This window comes from Scyliorhinus canicula, chromosome 11 (genome assembly GCF_902713615.1).
Source record: "Scyliorhinus canicula chromosome 11, sScyCan1.1, whole genome shotgun sequence".
Lineage (NCBI taxonomy): Eukaryota > Metazoa > Chordata > Chondrichthyes > Carcharhiniformes > Scyliorhinidae > Scyliorhinus > Scyliorhinus canicula.
This window is the reverse complement of record NC_052156.1, coordinates 89,363,964-89,381,702: the sequence shown is the minus strand read 5'-3', so window position 1 is coordinate 89,381,702 and position 17,739 is coordinate 89,363,964. Positions and strand designations below refer to the sequence as shown.

General features: G+C 51.9%; 1 protein-coding gene across 1 annotated transcript in view; it reads left to right on the top strand.

Annotated features, from left to right (window-relative positions):
* The window catches only part of LOC119973183 (testis-expressed protein 264 homolog), a 463,785-nt gene extending 447,975 nt beyond the window's left edge, over positions 1-15,810 (top strand). The window contains exon 4 of the mRNA XM_038810832.1: positions 15,242-15,810. Within this exon, the coding sequence (XP_038666760.1) occupies positions 15,242-15,543 (302 nt within the window). The 3' untranslated portion in view covers positions 15,544-15,810. The remainder of the gene's footprint in view (positions 1-15,241) is intronic.
* Positions 15,811-17,739: the final 1,929 nt, after the last annotated feature.

Genomic DNA, 17,739 nt, shown 5'->3' with positions numbered 1-17,739 from the left:
GGGTTGAAGAGGCAAGCTTAACTTGGCCGGGGAGATTGGAGCTAGAGGGCATAAGTGCCAGACTTGCCCTCATGGTAGCACTCGAGCCTCAGAGTCAAAAACATGGTGAGGTCAAACCCCACTCCAGAGACTCGAGCCCAAAATCTCGAGTGGCAGTCCAGTGCAGTACAGCGGGAGCGCTGCGCTGCTGGAGGTGCTGTGTGATGGCTGGGATGTAAAACAGAGGCCCACTCCGGGAGCAGTAAAAGATTCCATGGTACTGTTCAAAGAGCAGCAGAGAAGTTCTCCCAGTACCCTGGCCAATATTTGTCCAATAATAATCTTAAATAGATTATCTGGTTATTAGTGTCATTACAGTTTGCGGGATTTTGATAGGCATCAGTTGTAAAACGCTGTGAGGTGTCTCGAAGTCATGAAAAGCACTGTCTGAAGGCAAGTTCTTTATATAAAATTAACATGCTTCAAAGGGGCCTGCGCATTTTGAATTTCTTCCCCCCTGAGCAGTGAATTTTATTTACTAATTATTAACTTTTGATTCCTTTCAAAGCTGGGTTGTGGTTTAGACAAGCACAGAGGAGACAACTGGATCCTAGAGATGACATTTTCAGTTGAGTCAGGGAGGATTTAGGATAATTAACTTTATTGGAAGAGATTGAGCAATTGTTCAAGTCTTAACCACAGTCACTGCCTTTTACAAGTCCTGTGCCCTACTTTTGATGTCTTCTCAGGCTCATTGGCATTAATTAACCCTGTCAGCAGATCTTATATCCTTTATGTTCCGATTTGTCTTACAGTTCTCAATGATACTCAACAGCAGAACTCACAGGATGTAACACTGCATGCCCCTTAGATACCTTTAGCAAACTATTTAATATGTGCTTTGTTCTTGTTACACCAAGGCCAGATGTTTCATAGATTTCATAGAATTTACAGTGCTAAAGGAGGCCATTCGGCCCATCGAGTCTGCGCCGGCTCTTGGAAAGAGCGCCCTACTTAAGCCCACACCTCCATCCTATCCCCATAACCCCAACTAACCTTTTTTGGACACTAAGGGCAATTTATCATGGCCAATCCAGCTAACCTACACATCTTTGGACAGTTGGAGGAAGCCGGAGCACCCGGAGGAAACCCACGCAGACACGGGGAGAACGTGCAGACTCTGCACAGACAGTGACCCAAGCCGGGAATCAAACCTGGGACCCTGGAGCTGTGCTAACCACTGTGCTACCGTGCTGCCCAGTTTATAAGTAATAAAGCAGTTTTTCTCATGCAACACTTGTAGACCTGCTGTGCAACAGTTATGCCCGGGATTATCTAAACCTTTCTCCACTTAATAGAAGACAAAAAATATGTTATACCTTCTCATAGTCGGTGATTTTGCTTGCCTTAAACATGACAGCTTCTAACTACCTCCTACACTTCTTAATTCTGAATTCAACAAAGGCTTCCCAAACAACACACTGTTTAAAACATCACTGACTGTGTCTCTGTCATTGCATTTCATCTCCAAGTTCACAATACAAAGAACAAAGAAAAGTACAGCACAGGAACAGGCCCTTCGGCCCTCCAAACCTGCGACGACCTTGCTGCCCGTCTAAACTAAAATCTTCTGCACTTCCTGGGTCCGTATCCCTCTATTCATGTATTTGGCAAAATGTCCTTTAAATGTCACTATGGTCCCTGCTTCTACCACCTCTTCCGGCAGTGAGTTCCAGGTACCCACTGCCCTCTGTGTAAAAAACCTGTCTCGTACATCGCCTCTAAATCTTGCCCCTCGCACCTTAAACCTATGCCCCCTAGTAATTGACCCCTCTACCCTGGGAAAAAGCCTCTGACTATCCACTCTGTCTATGCCCCTCACAATTTTGTAGACCTCCATCAGGTCACCCCTCAACCTCCGTCGTTCCAGTGAGAACAAACCAAGTTTATTCAACCGCTCCCCATAGCTAATGCCCTCCATACCAGGCAACATCCTGGTAAATCTCTTCTGCACCTTCTCTCAAGCCTCCACATCTTTCTGGTAGTGTAGCGACCAGAATTGAACACTATACTCCAAGTGTGGCCTAACTAGTGCCCTATACAGCTGTAACATGACTTGCCAACTCTTATACTGAATGCCCCGGCCAATGAAGGCAAGCATGCCGTATGCCTTCTTGACTACCTTCTCCACCTGTGTTGCCCCTTTCAGTGACCTGTGGACCTGTACACCTAGATCTCTCTGACTTTCAATACTCTTTAGGGTTCTACCATTCACTGTATATTCCCTACCTGCATTAAACATTCCAAAAAGCATTACCTCACATTTGTCCAGATTAAACTCCATCTGCCATCTCTCAGCCCAAGTCTCCAAACGATCTAAATCTTGGTGTATCCTCTGACAGTCCTCAACGCTATCCGCAATTCCACCAACCTTTGTGTCATCTGCAAACTTACTAATCAGACCAGTTACATTTTCCTCCAAATTATTTATATATACTACGAACAGCAACGGTCCAGCACTGATCCCTGCGGAACACCACTAGTCACAGCCCTCCAATTAGAAAAGCACCCTTCCATTGCTACTCTCTGTCTTCTATGACCTAGTCAGTTCTGTATCCATCTTGCCAGCTCACCCCGATCCCGTGTGACTTCACTTTTAGAACATAGAACTTTTGTACCAGTCTACCATGACCTTATCAAAGGCCTTACTGAAGTCCATATAGACAACATCCACTGCCCCACCTGCATCAATCATCTTTGTGACCTCTTCGAAAAACTCTATCAAGTTACTGAGACACGACCTCCCCTTCACAAAACTGTGCTTCCTCTCGCACTTGCTTCCAAATGGGAGTAGATCCTGTCTCGAAGAATTTTCTCCCGTAATCTCCCTACCACTGACGTAAGGCTCACCGGCCTGTAGTTCCCTGGATTATCCTTGCTACCCTTCTTAAACAAAGGAACAACATTGGCTATTCTCCAGTCCTCCGGGACATCACCTGAAGACAGTGAGGATCCAAAGATTTCTGTCAAGGCCTCAGCAATTTCCTCTCTAGCCTCCTTCAGCATTCTGGGATAGATTCCATTAGGCCGTGGGGACTTATCTACCTTAATATTTTTCAAGACGCCCAACACCTCGTCTTTTTGGATCTCAATGTGACCCAGGCTATCTACACACCCTTCTCCATACTCAACATCCACCAATTCCTTCTCTTTGGTCAATACTGATGCAAAGTATTCATTTAGTACCTCGCCCATTTCCTCTGGCTCCACACATAGATTCCCTTGCCTATCCTTCAGTGGGCCAACCCTTTTCCTGGCTACCCTTTTACTTTTTATGTACATGTAGAAAGCTTTGGGATTTTCCTTAATCCTATTTGCCAATGACTTTTCGTGACCCCTTCTAGCTCTCCTGACTCCTTGCTTAAGTTCCTTCCTACTTTCCTTATATTCCACACAGGCTTCATCTGTTCCCAGCCTTCTAGCCCTGACAAATTCCTCCTTTTTTTTTGATGAGGCCTACAATATCTCTTGTTATCCAAGGTTCCCGAAATTTGCCGTATTTATCCTCCGCACAGGAACATGCCGGTCCTGAATTCCTTTCAACTGACATTTGAAAGCCTCCCACATGTCGGTTGTTGATTTACCCTGAAACATCCGCCCCCCATCTAGATTCTTCAGTTCCCGCCTAATATTGTTATAATTAGCCTTCCCCCAATTTAGCACATTCACCCTAGGACCATTCTTATCCTTGTCCACCAGCACTTTAAAACTTACTGAGTTGTGGTCACTGTTCCCGAAATGCTCCCCTACTGAAACTTCTACCACCTGGCCGGGCTCATTCCCCAATACCAGGTCCAGTACAGCCCCTTCCCTAGTTGGACTAGCTACATATTGTTTTAAGAAGCCCTCCTGGGTGCTACTTGCAAACTCTGCCCTGTCTAAGCCCCTAGCACCAAGTGAGTCCCAGTCAATATTGGGGAAGTTGAAGTCTCCCATCACAACAACCCTGTTGTTTTTACTTGTTTCCAAAATCTGTCTACCTATCTGCCCCTCTATCTCCCACTGGCTGTTGGGAGGCCTGTAGTAAACCCCCAACATTGTGACTGCACCCTTCTTATTCCTGATCTCTACCCATATGGCCTCGCTGCCCTCTGAGGTGTCCTCCTGCAATACAGCTGTGATATTCTCCCTAACCAGTAGCGTAACTCCGCCACCTCTTTTACATCCCCCTCTATCCCGCCTGAAACATCTAAATCCTGGAATGTTTAGCTGCCAACCCTGTCCTTCCCTCAACCAGGTCTCTGTAATGGAAACAACATCATAGTTCCAAGTACTAATCCCAGCTCTAAGTTCATCTGCCTTACCCGTAATACTTCTTGCATTAAAACATATGCACTTCAGGCCACCAGACCCACTGTTTTCAGCAACATCTCCCTGTCTGCTCTTCTTCAGAGCCATACTGGCCCTATTCCCTAGTTCTCCCTCAATGCTTTCACCTTCTGACCTATTGCTCCGGTACCCACCCCCTGCCATTCTAGTTTAAACCCTCCCGTGTGACACGAGTAAACCTCGCGGCCAGGATATTTATGCCTCTCCAGTTTAGATGCAACCCGTCCTTCTTATACAGTTCACACCTGCCCCGGAAGAGCTCCCAGTGGTCCAGATAACGAAAACCCTCCCTCTACACCAGCTGTTTAGCCACGTGTTCTGCTGCTCCATCTTCCTATTTCTTGCCTCACTGGCACGTGGGACAGGGAGTAATCCCGAGATTACAACCATAGAGGTCCTGTCTTTTGACTTTCTACCTAGCTCCCTGAACTCCTGCTGCAGGACCTCATGCCCCTTCCTGCCTATGTCGTTAGTACCAATATGTACTAACAATTTGAGCCTCATCTAAGCTGACAATTGTCTAAGATATATATTTTCTCTTTATCCTTTATCCTTTTATCCTTAAACCGAATCCCCTCTTTCTTAAATTCAAATTGAAACAGAAACTGTTCATAAGAAACTGTTCATAAGAATAGATGCAAGATGATAATAAATGCTACCTTAGTATAGAATAAACTTTAACATTCTCCATATCCACCCCCCCTCCCACCAACCATCTGTCCAGAAAATGAAAAGTAATTAATAATGTGAACATTTGCGTGTTCTCATAACTCATTATAACAGTTTTGGAGGAGCTAGTGTTTAAAGTAAAGGATGGTCCATTGCATAACCAGTACTCTAAATTTAAAGAAGAAACAATTAACTTTAGGAAAACACAAGGCTTCATCCAACAAGGATATGGCAGGAGAACTCAGCCCCTCTTGCAATATGTGGGAAATCAGGGACACTTCCATGTGCGCAGGAAGTGTGCCCAGCTACAGCTGCCGAATAAAGGCATTGTGCAACGAGAGCCTTACAATGGATCATCTGTGATGCTGAGGACATCGTGGATAGCATGTTCAGCAAGCTGGTCACATCGCAAGCAATGACTGCATAGGCAGAAAACATTGGGTGACCACCAGGAAGAGTAGTAGGCGGAGGCAGGTCAAGGTGACGGCCGCCCTGAACTTTTACACCACAGGGTCTTTCCTGGTGCCGAGTGGATGCCTGTCCAGTATCTCACATACTTGGTGCAATGGTGCATTCATGCGGTCACGGAGGCCCTGTATACCCAGACGGTACAATACATCCATTTCAATGTAGACCGAGCTGACCAGGATGCCTGGCCAGTGGGGTTCATTGCCATCTACAGGATGCCCCGGGTCCAGGAGGTGATCAGCGGGATGCATGTCCCCCTACGAGCACCTGCTGATGACAGGCCGCCCTACACAAATGGAAAGGCGTCCCACTTGATGAATGTGCAACTGATATGTGACTGTCAGCGGTGCATCACACACGTGTGCCCGGTACCCGGGCAGTATGCATGCCGCTTTCATCCTGACACACTCAGCGGTTCCTGATATATTCGAGACCCCCCCCCCACACACACCCCTCCGGCTGGGGGATAGGAGTTACCCGCTGCGGCCGAGGCTGTTGACACCTATCCGGAGGCCACGGACCGACAAGGAGACCCGCTACAGTGACGTCCATGCAGCAACCAGGAGCATGATTGAGCGGTGCTTTGGCCTCCTGAAGATGCAGTTTAGATGTTCTGGACTGCTCTGGAGGGGCCCTCCAGTATGATGCTGAGAGGGTTGCCCACTTCGTGGTGGCCTGCTGTGTCCTCCACAACATCACACAGCAGAGGGACGAGGTACTTCAGGAAAACGCAAGGCTTCATCCAACAAGGAGGATACGGAGGAGGGCAAAGGTGGGCAGACATGGATCCCAGGCAGGCATGGGAGGCCGCAGGACATGTGCGCAAGGGCCAAAGCGCACAGGATGCTCTGATCACCTCCAGCTTCACCGACTTGGGGGTGGGCACGTGGAGGAGGGGGAACTGGACAGGGTCGTGGATACAGCATTCCCCCCCCCCCCCCCCCCCCCCCCCCCCCCCCCCCCCCCCCGCCCCCCCGGCCCCAGCCACTCCCCACCTGCAACTCCCTCCGTGATACATACCTGTAACACTGCAGGGTGAGGGCTTTGGGTTGTCAGTAACAGCGGGTCTGGTCCATGGGATGGAGAATGATAGCAACCCGCTCTGCGATGAGCTCTGGTGCTGTACATCATTTGGCAACATCTGACTTCTGCCCACGGTAGCACTTTCCAGCACTTTCCACCGGCACCTTCCCTGTGGGAGTCACCGGCACGGGCCCATCATCACCTCCTCCCTCGGGGTGCTGGATGGCCCCCAGGCTACTCCTTGGAAGGGGGTACGAGCAGATCTAGCCCCTAAAGCTCCCCGACACCTGGTGCTGCCAGTCCTGGAGGCCCGTTCTGGTCTTGACCAGGGTCTGCATGCTCACAACCTTGCATGCGAGCTGGCCATCCAATCACATGGTCCCATCGAATCCCTGGGGTAGCGGTGGTGGTGATGGTCGGGGGTGGTGTGGAAGCCAGGCCACCGGTGGTAACTGGTGTTTAATATGAACGAATATATACAGTTTTGTGCCCTTGCCCCGATAACCAAATTGTGCCCTGCACCCATGCCAACTTAACTGGTGTCTAACTTCCTGGCCTTACGGACCCTAAAGCTACATTTAGGTGGATCCCCAGATGGTACAGCAGGAGTGGAGGTGGCCGGCTATAATTCCTGCCCTGCGACCTGGGTCCCATTGGCAGGCGTCGTCTGGGGCGACCGTGCTGGATGGATCCAGCTGCTGCTCAGGTGTCACCAGTGGGGTGGTGTCGCCCTGTTCTGCCCGCTGCCCACCAGATGCATCATGGTCAGGAGTGGAGAGCCCGAGGTGACCTTCCGGCGCCTTCCCTGCAGCGGCCTTCCGGCACCTTCCCTGTGGGAGTTACCGGCACAGGCCCATCACCTCCTCCCCCCTCGGGGTGCCGGATGGCCCCCAGGCTACTCCATGGAAGGGGGTACGAGCAGATCTAACCCCAAAAGCTCCCCCGACACCTGGTGCTGCCAGTCCTGGAGGCCCGTTCTGGTCTCGACCAGGGTCTGCATGCTCGCAGCCATGGAGCACAGGGAGTGGACCATCGCCGTCTGGGACTGCGCCACATCACGCTGTGACTGTGCCACCACCTTCTGGGTCTGTGTCACATCAACCTGTGACTGCGCCACATCGGCCAGCGCCTGGGTAATGCCGCTGACGTTCCCAGTCATGGCCTGCTGTGAATGGGCCATGCTCAGGAGCGCCGCTGCAATTTCCAGGTGGCTCAGGGATATGGCTGCCTGTGAGGCGGCAACCCTGTCCTGGGCCTCGGCTAGCACATGCACAGAATGCCCCAGGCATTGAACATGCTGATCCATAGCCGAAACCATCAGCCTCAATGGCTCCACCGCCGCCAACGCTCGTGTGATGTTGGCCTGGGTGGCACACATGGCCGACACCACCTCCTGCTGCTGCACGTGGTTGGACTCCTCCAACTGTGCCAGCAGGTGCTGGATCCTTGCTGACAACCCCTGATGTGGTCCCTGGCTCTGTGACTGCATATCCACTATAGATGGGACTGTCTGTTCCAGAGGTTCGAGACCTTTCTGGATGGCAGCTAGTTCCTCAGGTCGGCCTGGCCTCCGACCATCCACCCCATCGGGTATGCCTACCTCCACCTGCTGTACCATATCAGCTGTGTGTGAGCACCAGATAGTGTCCCAGGAGCCTCTTCACTAACATGCCCAAATGAGGTGAGTGTCTCTGGGATGGTGGAGGGTGTTGGAGACGGCTGTGGCGGAAAATCACTGTCATCCTCCAACCCGAGCTCCGGGGTCTCCTGAGTCTCGGGCAGAGGGCTGTTGTCTGAGCTGCTGTTGGTGCCCGGTTCGTAGGGGGGCTCCGGCTGTGGCACTGGCGGGGGGGGCGGGGGGCGCCTGTTGGACCCGCCCCGTCTCCAGCAGTAAGACACAAGACACGATGCATGATTAAACTGCGGGCCAGATAGGCGTGGGGGTGGTGTAGGGCGAAGGGGTGGGGTGGTGTAGCGTGAGGGTGCTGTGTGGGGTGAGGGTGGTGTTGGGGTGAGGGTGGTGTGAGGGTGAGGGTGGTGTGAGGGTGAGGGTGATGTGGGGGTGAGGGTGGTGTGGGGGTGAGGGTGGTGTTGGGGTGAGGGTGGTGTGGGGGTGAGGGTGGTGTTGGGGTGAGGGTGGTGTTGGGGTGAGGGTGGTGTCGGAGTGAGGGTGTTGTGGGAGTGAGGGTGGTGTGGGGGTGAGGGTGGTGTTGGTGTGAGGGTGGTGTTGGTGTGAGGGTGTTGTGGGAGTGAGGGTGGTGTGGGAGTGAGGGTGTTGTGGGAGTGAGGGTGGTGTGGGGGTGAGGGTGGTGTTGGTGTGAGGGTGATGTGGGGGTGAGGGTGGTGTGGGAGTGAGGGTGTTGTGGGGGTGAGGGTGGTGTTGGGGTGAGGGTGATGTGGGGGTGAGGGTGGTGTTGGGGTGAGGGTGATGTGGGGGTGAGGGTGATGTGGGTGTGAGGGTGGTGTGGGGGTGAGGGTGCTGTGTGGGGTGAGGGTGGTGTGGGGGTGGGGGTGAGGGTGGTGTTGGTGTGAGGGTGGTGTTGGGGTGAGGGTGGTGTTGGGGTGAGGGTGCTGTGTGGGGTGAGGGTGGTGTGGGGGTGAGGGTGGTGTGGGGGTGAGGGTGGTGTTGGTGTGAGGGTGATGTGGGGGTGAGGGTGGTGTTGGTGTGAGGGTAATGTGGGGGTGAGGGTGGTGTGGGGTGTGAGGGTGGTGTGGGGGTGAGGGTGATCTGGGGGTGAGGGTGGTGTTGGGGTGAGGGTGGTGTTGGGGTGAGGGTGCTGTGTGGGGTGAGGGTGGTGTGGGGGTGAGGGTGTTGTGGGAGTGAGGGTGATGTGGGGGTGAGGGTGGTGTGAGGGTGGTGTTGGGGTGAGGGTGGTGTGGGAGTGAGGGTGTTGTGGGAGTGAGGGTGGTGTTGGTGTGAGGGTGGTGTTGGGGTGAGGGTGGTGTTGGGGTGAGGGTGGTGTTGGGGTGAGGGTGGTGTTGGGGTGAGGGTGGTGTTGGTGTGAGGGTGATGTGGGGGGGAGGGTGGTGTGGGGGTGAGGGTGGTGTGGGGGTGAGGGTGTTGTGGGGGTGAGGGTGTTGTGGGGGTGAGGGTGGTATGCGGGTGAGGGTGGTGTTGGGGTGAGGGTGGTGTTGGTGTGAGGGTGATGTGGGGGTGAGGGTGGTGTGGGGGTGAGGGTGGTGTGGGGTGAGGGTGTTGTGGGAGTGAGGGTGGTGTTGGGGTGAGGGTGGTGTTGGGGTGAGGGTGGTGTGGGGGTGAGGGTGGTGTTGGTGTGAGGGTGGTGTTGGGGTGAGGGTGTTGTGGGAGTGAGGGTGGTGTTGGGGTGAGGGTTATGTGGGGGTGAGGGTGGTGTTGGGGTGAGAGTGGTGTGGGGGTGAGGATGGTGTGGGGGTGAGGGTGGTGTTGGGGTGAGGGTGTTGTGGGAGTGAGGGTGGTGTTGGGGTGAGGGTTATGTGGGGGTGAGGGTGGTGTTGGGGTGAGAGTGGTGTGGGGGTGAGGATGGTGTGGGGGTGAGGGTGGTGTTGGGGTGAGGGTGGTGTTGGGGTGAGGGTGGTGTGGGGGTGAGGGTGGTGTTGGTGTGAGGGTGGTGTTGGGGTGAGGGTGTTGTGGGAGTGAGGGTGGTGTTGGGGTGAGGGTTATGTGGGGGTGAGGGTGGTGTTGGGGTGAGAGTGGTGTGGGGGTGAGGATGGTGTGGGGGTGAGGGTGGTGTTGGGGTGAGGGTGTTGTGGGAGTGAGGGTGGTGTTGGGGTGAGGGTTATGTGGGGGTGAGGGTGTTGTGGGGGTGAGGGTGTTGTGGGGGTGAGGGTGGTGTTGGTGTGAGGGTGGTGTTGGGGTGAGGGTGTTGTGGGAGTGAGGGTGGTGTTGGGGTGAGGGTTATGTGGGGGTGAGGGTGGTGTTGGGGTGAGAGTGGTGTGGGGGTGAGGATGGTGTGGGGGTGAGGGTGGTGTTGGGGTGAGGGTGTTGTGGGAGTGAGGGTGGTGTTGGGGTGAGGGTTATGTGGGGGCGAGGGTGTTGTGGGGGTGAGGGTGTTGTGGGGGTGAGGGTGGTGTTGGGGTGAGGGTGGTGTTGGGGTGAGGGTGTTGTGGGAGTGAGGGTGGTGTGGGGGTGAGGGTGGTGTTGGGGTGAGGGTGTTGTGGGGGTGAGGGTGTTGTGGGGGTGAGGGTGGTGTTGGGGTGAGGGTTATGTGGGGGTGAGGGTGGTGTTGGGGTGAGAGTGGTGTGGGGGTGAGGATGGTGTGGGGGTGAGGGTGGTGTTGGGGTGAGGGTGGTGTTGGGGTGAGGGTGGTGTGGGGGTGAGGGTGGTGTTGGGGTGAGGGTGTTGTGGAAGTGAGGGTGGTGTTGGGGTGAGGGTGGTGTTGGAGTGAGGGTGTTGTGGGGGTGAGGGTGGTGTTGGGGTGAGGGTTATGTGGGGGTGAGGGTGGTGTTGGGGTGAGAGTGGTGTGGGGGTGAGGATGGTGTGGGGGTGAGGGTGGTGTTGGGGTGAGGGTGTTGTGGGAGTGAGCGTGGTGTTGGGGTGAGGGTTATGTGGGGGTGAGGGTGTTGTGGGGGTGAGGGTGTTGTGGGGGTGAGGGGGCTCACACACGTATCATGGGGAACCGCAAATAAGCGGGATCTCACTTCCTCGCCCGCGGCCAACTCCACCTCGGCGACCTTCCTTTCCCCCGGGCCGCCAACCATTTCCAGGGCCCTCTGCTCATCCAGGGTGAAGGGCCGCAGGTCCAACGGTCCGCCTCCTGTCTTCTTTCGCTCCCGGTGGTTGTGCGCAGCCTTCTCCTGGAGAGGGGGGGGGGTAAAACAGAAAACGACAGTTAGACAGTCCGACGCATGCAACCCAGGGGGTGGGTAGCTGGTGACTTCAGTGGCCAGGGCACCCAACTATGGTGGCCAGTATAGGTACCAGCATGGGTTCACGGTGGGGGCTCGGCTGCCCTCCGGGTTAGGGTGTGTGGGACAGGGTTAGTGCCAGGGGCACAGTGTTGCCTACTCACCCTGGCTGCTCTGAGGAGGTTGTGCCGTTTCTTCCGGAACTGCTGGCCGGTCCGGACTATGTTGCCCACGGCGCCCAGGCATGACGAACGGCGGAGTCCGGGGTACAGGGTCAAGCACCTGTCCTCCACCGTGTCCAGGATGGTCTCCAGCTCGGTATCGGTGAAACGGGGTGCTCTCCTGTTGGCTGACATGGTGTGTGTGGGGAATGAAGTGTGTATGTGCGGCTGCAGCTTGTCAGCCCCCTGAGTGTCAATCACAGAACCGGCACTGTTTCTCATTAGAATGGATTGTGTTCCATGTGGTATCGGTGCTAGCCCCTTAACAGTAGTGGAATCAGTCCAGGTGCAGCGGCAGTTTTTCTGTCGTGAAAGTCCACAAATTCTGCATTTGTGTCAACATTTAGTCTCAGAAATGGAGAATCCCGCCGATGGTTCTTGCAGATGGGGGCCATGGTGGACATTGCAACCGGACCTGAGTGGTGCCTGAGTTGGTTCCATGTTGTCAGTGTGGTCACCATCACTGTGCTTCTTGAGTACTTGGCTGGGGGAACACTTGGCCCATAGCCTTGAATGTATGATGTGCCAAGTGTTCATCCAGGTACTTTTGAAAGGATATAAAGCATCCCGCCTCTACCACCCTCCCAGACAGTACATGCCAGAACATCACCACCCTCTGGCTAAAAAGGTTTTTTCTCAAATATCCCTTAAACCTCTTGCCCCTCACCTTGAACTTGTGTTCCCTTGTAATTGACTTTACGTGTGTCCCTCATAATCTTATGCCCCTCAAGCAGGTTGCCCCCTCAGTCTTCTCGACTCGAGGAAAAACAACCCAAGCCGATCCAATCTCTCTTCATAACTTAAATGTTCCATCCGAGGCAACATCCGAGGAATCGCCTCTATACCTCCTCCAGTGCAATCACATCCTTCCTATAAGGTGGTGACCAGAATTGCACACAGTCCTCCAGCTGGGACCTAACCAGAGGTTTATACAACTCCAGCAAAACCTCCCTTAACCTGATCTTATATTCAATGCCTTGGTCAATAAAGGCAAGAATCCCAAAGGCCTTCATAACCACCTTATCTAGCTATCCTGCTGTCTTCAGAGATATGTGAACATGCACACATGTCAAACATGACCTCCCTGCTTTTGTAAAGGCAAGAGTCACAAATGTCTTTATCACCACCCTATGAACCTGCCCTTCTGCCTTCAGAGATCAATGTACAAACACTCCTAGATCTCTTTGTTTCTTGGAACTTCCAAGTGTCAGGCCAATCATTGAATACTTCCTTGTCAAATTACTCCTTCCAAAGTGTATCACCTCACACTTTTCAGGTTTAAATTTCATCTGCCACTTTTCTGCCCATTTGACCATCCCGTCTATATCTTCCTGTAACCCAAGACTCTCAACCTCAGTGTTAACCACCCAACCAGTCTTTGTGTCATCCGCCTGGCACCTTGGTAGAACCACCTGGATCGCAGCCTGGCACTGCCAAGGTGTCCAGCCTGGCACTGCCAGGGTAACAGGTTGGCACTGCCAAGGTGCCATGCTGGCATGTTTTGCATACGCACGCAATTGGATTGGGGTTGCCCGGCATGGGTGTTGGGGGAGTGTGGAGGTTCAGGGTCTTGGAGATCGGGATGCCATTTAAAAATGGTGTCCCAATCTCTCACTACAATGGGGAGTTCCGGCAAGCGGAGCTCCCCATTGTACAAAACAGGGCCTCGGCCATGCGTTCCCCGTTCAGACCCCTTATTCCACGAGAGTCAGGCTGAATAGCCATGTGTTTCTCGACACTGCGAGCGCCTGGAAATATGCGGCTAAACGTGCTAGCTATGGGACTTTGTTTCCTTTTGGAAGAATCGTGCCCTGTGACTCTACAGGTCAGTTAGATTACCATCTGTCACAGGAAAAATGTCAGAAGCCATCATTAAAGATGTTATAGCAGGGCATTTGGAAAAATTCAAAGGAAATGAGGCAGACTTTGTGAAAGGGAAACCATGCTTAACCAATTTATTGGAGTTCCTAGAAGAAGTAGCATGTGCTGTGGATAAAGGGGAACCGGTGAATGTGCTGTACCTCGAGTTCCAGAAGACATTTGATTCAGTGCCACATCAAAGGTTATTGTGAAAAATTAAATCACATGTTATAGGGGTAACACATTGGCATGGATAGAAGTTGGCTGGCTAACAGGAAGCAGAGAGTAGGTATAAATAAGTCATTTTCATGTTGGAGAGATGTAACGAGTGATGTGCCACGGGGATTAATGCTGGGACCTCAACTGTTTACAACTTTGATAACTTGGATGAAGGGACTGAAGGTATGGTTGCTAAATTTCCTGATGTCAAAGATGGGTAGGAAAGTAAGTTGTGAAGAGGACGTAAGTAGGCTACAAAATAGTATAGGTTATGTGAGTGAGCAAAGATCTGGCAAAAGGAGTATGTTGTGGAAAAATGTGAAATTGTCCATTTTGGCAGGAAAAATAAAAAATAACCTTATTACCTAAAGGTGAGAGATTGCAGAGCCCCGAGATTCAGAGGGATCTGGATGTCCTCGTGCATGAATCTCAAAAGGTTAGTATGCAGGTACAGCAAGTAATTAGGAAAGCTAATAGAATGTTATAATTTATTGCGAGGGGAATTGAATACAGAAGTAGAGAGCTTATGCTTCAGTTATACAGGGCATTGGTGAGACCACATCTGGAGTATTGTCAACAATATTGGTCTCCTTAGTTAAGGAAGGATGTAATAAAGGAAGTAGTTCAGAGAGAGTTGACTAAATTAAGACCTGGAAAGGCCGGGTTATCTTCTGAGGAAAGGTTGGACAGGCTGGTCTTGAGAGGAGATTTGATAGAGGTATCCAAAATCCTGAGAGTTCTGGACAGAGTAGATCGGGAGAATCTGTTCCCACTGGTGAAATGACCGAGAATGAGAGGACGTAGAGTTGAAGTAATTGCAAAAGAAGAAAAAAAGTGATATGGGAATAAACATATTCACACACAGCGAGTGGCTAAGGTTTGGAAAGCGCTGCTGAGAGTGTGGCAGGGGCAGGTTCAATCAAAACTTTCAAAAGGGAATTAAACTCTTAAGATGAAAACTGTGAAGGGTTACGGGGAGAAGGCGAAGGAATGACTCGAGGTGAATTCCTCGTTTGAGGAGCCGGTACAGACACGATGGGCTGAATGGTCTCCTTCTGCACCATAACAAGTTTAAGATTCTGGGCATTGCCAAGTATCAACAAAGCCAATAAATCCCAAGTGTACCAAACTGGGTACAGCAGCCGAGACTCTTGTGTTTATCTCAGCAGCTTACCTCATGGCGGCAGTATGGGTCTGTCTCCTGCAGGTTTTAGCTGTGAATACTCCTCCCACTAGTTCCTGCTCCCTTCATCCTGGAGCCATTTGTTCTTCTGGCAACAGCTTCCACCAGTCTTACTGAAACCCTGCTCCGTTACGTTTGGGTTACAGAGACCTGGACATCTTCCCATTGTGTTTAGCAACCCCATCTCTCCCTTCCACACGACCAATAGTCATTCATCAATATCCTCATAAAACATTCTGAGATGTTATTCTGTATAAAGGTTGAAGTGAAATTACTGTGGTTAAGCCTAGGTTGCAAACACATCAGTTGCAAGGAGCATCTTTGACAGACTGTGATATTTTTCATTTGGGTAAAATCTGCATTGGGGATGCCAATGTCTGTGTGACCTTTTCTCTCTTTACTTCAGGTGGCGACTCATTCAGTGACAACAGCTCAGTGACGTACGAGGCCTACACAGAGAGCAGGGAAACATCACTGGCAAAGTCAGTCACCCCTGACCTGACCAACAAGGAGCTGGAGGACAGCGACAAGAATGACAAAAGTGAGTCAGTGGCGAGTGGATCATCCTTTGAGGATCTCGACCTGGAAGCGAACAGTAATGGCGAACAGCCTGGCCTCACTCAGCTGGCCTCCGAGGCTAAGGCGGAGCTGGATCAACTGACAGAAGCCAAGAAATCTTTGGATATCAGGAGAATGGAGGAAGAATAAAATTAGAAGGAATTATGTAACGATCCTATTGGGACCAAGCAAACGCTTCTGCCTGGTACGTTTCCATGTGATTAGGTACTGAGGGCTTGCTGCAATTCCACAGAAATATAGTAGTTAACCAATCAAATAGCTTGAAATTAGTTGGTCTCGATTGAAGATGGGGCTTGTATCAATGTGTCTATAATACTGTATTCACAAACCCCAGCAACATTCACTTTTTGAATAAATTCAAATATTTGGCTTTAACAATTAAAAATTAGTTTTATATTTCTTTGTCTCCTCTTGTACTTCACTAATAGCTCTGCTTCATTCTCCCCCAACTTTTTGTCACATCCTCCTCAATAAGTGAGGCCTGTTTGAATGTCATGGGGCTGGAGGTTTGGGAGGAGGCTGTTACTCTTTGATCAACGTCACAGGTTTGAACCAAACATACACATTACCCAACCATCAACATTATAAATGGCTCTGTGGGTTAACCTCTTGTAAGCTGAATCTTTCATTTATACAATATTATGTTCTTATACAAGACCGGGGCAGCACGGTAGCATGGTGGTTAGCATAAATGCTTCACAGCTCCAGGGTCCCAGGTTCGATTCCCGGCTGGGTCACTGTCTGTGTGGAGTCTGCACGTCCTCCCCGTGTGTGCGTGGGTTTCCTCCGGGTGCTCCGGTTTCCTCCCACAGTCCAAAGATGTGCGGGTTAGGTGGATTGACCATGCTAAATTGCCCGTAGTGTCCTTAAAAGTAAAAGGTTACGGGTGGGGGGGTTGTTGGGTTACGGGTATAGGGTGGATACGTGGGTTTGAGTAGGGTGATCATTGCTCGGCACAACATCGAGGGCCGAAGGGCCTGTTCTGTGCTGTACTGTTCTATGTTCTATGTTGTAACATGAGCTAAAATAAGTTAGCTGCAGGCCAAATATTACAAACATGTGAACATTGACAGACCAGAAATGATCCTTTAATTCATCTCGCATTTCCCACACAATGATGCTACATTGTGCAACACAACAGGCTGGATTCTCCTCATCCAAACAGCAGAAACACGAATCATGATCGGGTAGAGAATTACGCAAAATTTAAAAATCGAGGTTTGTAACGGGGGCCGATTCCACACCCTGCTCCGCGGCGATATCGATGTTTGCGCCCCGCACCAGCAAAACACAAAACCGTCATTTGCATTGATTTTAATATCATTAGCGGCTTGGACACTTCATGCTCTGCCCTTCTCAGGCAGAGGTCTCGCTGGCACAGCTTAGTGCAAGCATTGACAAGCGGGGACTGGGCACCATGGCTGCGGAGGGGGAGCACAGGAGGCTAAGAAAACTCTGAAAAAGCCTCAAAACGTGTTGGGCTTGCTGGGGGGCGGTTGCCCCTGCTGGGGGAAGAAAGAGGGAGTGACTTGGTGCCAAGTCGGTGGACTCAGGGTGTCCCCCTGGGAATCGGCATTCTCCACATCATGGCTCAGACTGTCATTGCTGCAGTATGTGTTTTAAAAGCACCCCTTTAGTGCTACTTATTGTCCCCTGGCTGCTCACACTGCTGAATGCTGCCTGTGTCCTGAGGATGGAGCCTCTGGTCAACAGGAAGCCCACCCAGGCCATCCCTCTGGACACCCTTATAACCCAGCTGTATCATCAACGGGAATGGGGCTGCGGCTTGTTGAGTTAATTAGGTTAGGCTCAGTGGGCTAGATGGTGGGGGCCGAGGGGAGAGGAGGTTAAAGGAGGTGACAAGTTGTCTGCTGACTGTGGGCGGGGGAAGAGATAGTGATCAGGAAGTTTTCTTTGTTTCATCACTGGGGTGGGACGGGTCGCCATCTTAGAATGGCCTGTGGCCAGGGAATCATCGGTGAAGCTATGGCCTATCACGTGGTAATGGCTGACTTGAGGTTGAGGGGGGGGTGAGAGACCCCCAACAAGGGTGGTCACCTGGAATATCCAGGGCCTGGGGGACTCAGTCAAAAGAGTGATGTACCATCAATTGGACTCGAGTCGTGAAGAAGTTCCATATATCAGGCTTTAATCAACTAGTTGTGTGCCCGGCAGTCCACTTACAGAGAAAGGCCGACTGCCGGGTCCTACGGGTTCTTATACCCCGCCTCGTAGGCGGGACTACTTGCCTCTCGGCCAATGGGTGAGCAGACACATGACTAGCCTCAACCAATCAGCAGAGAGGCACATGACTGACCTGAGCCA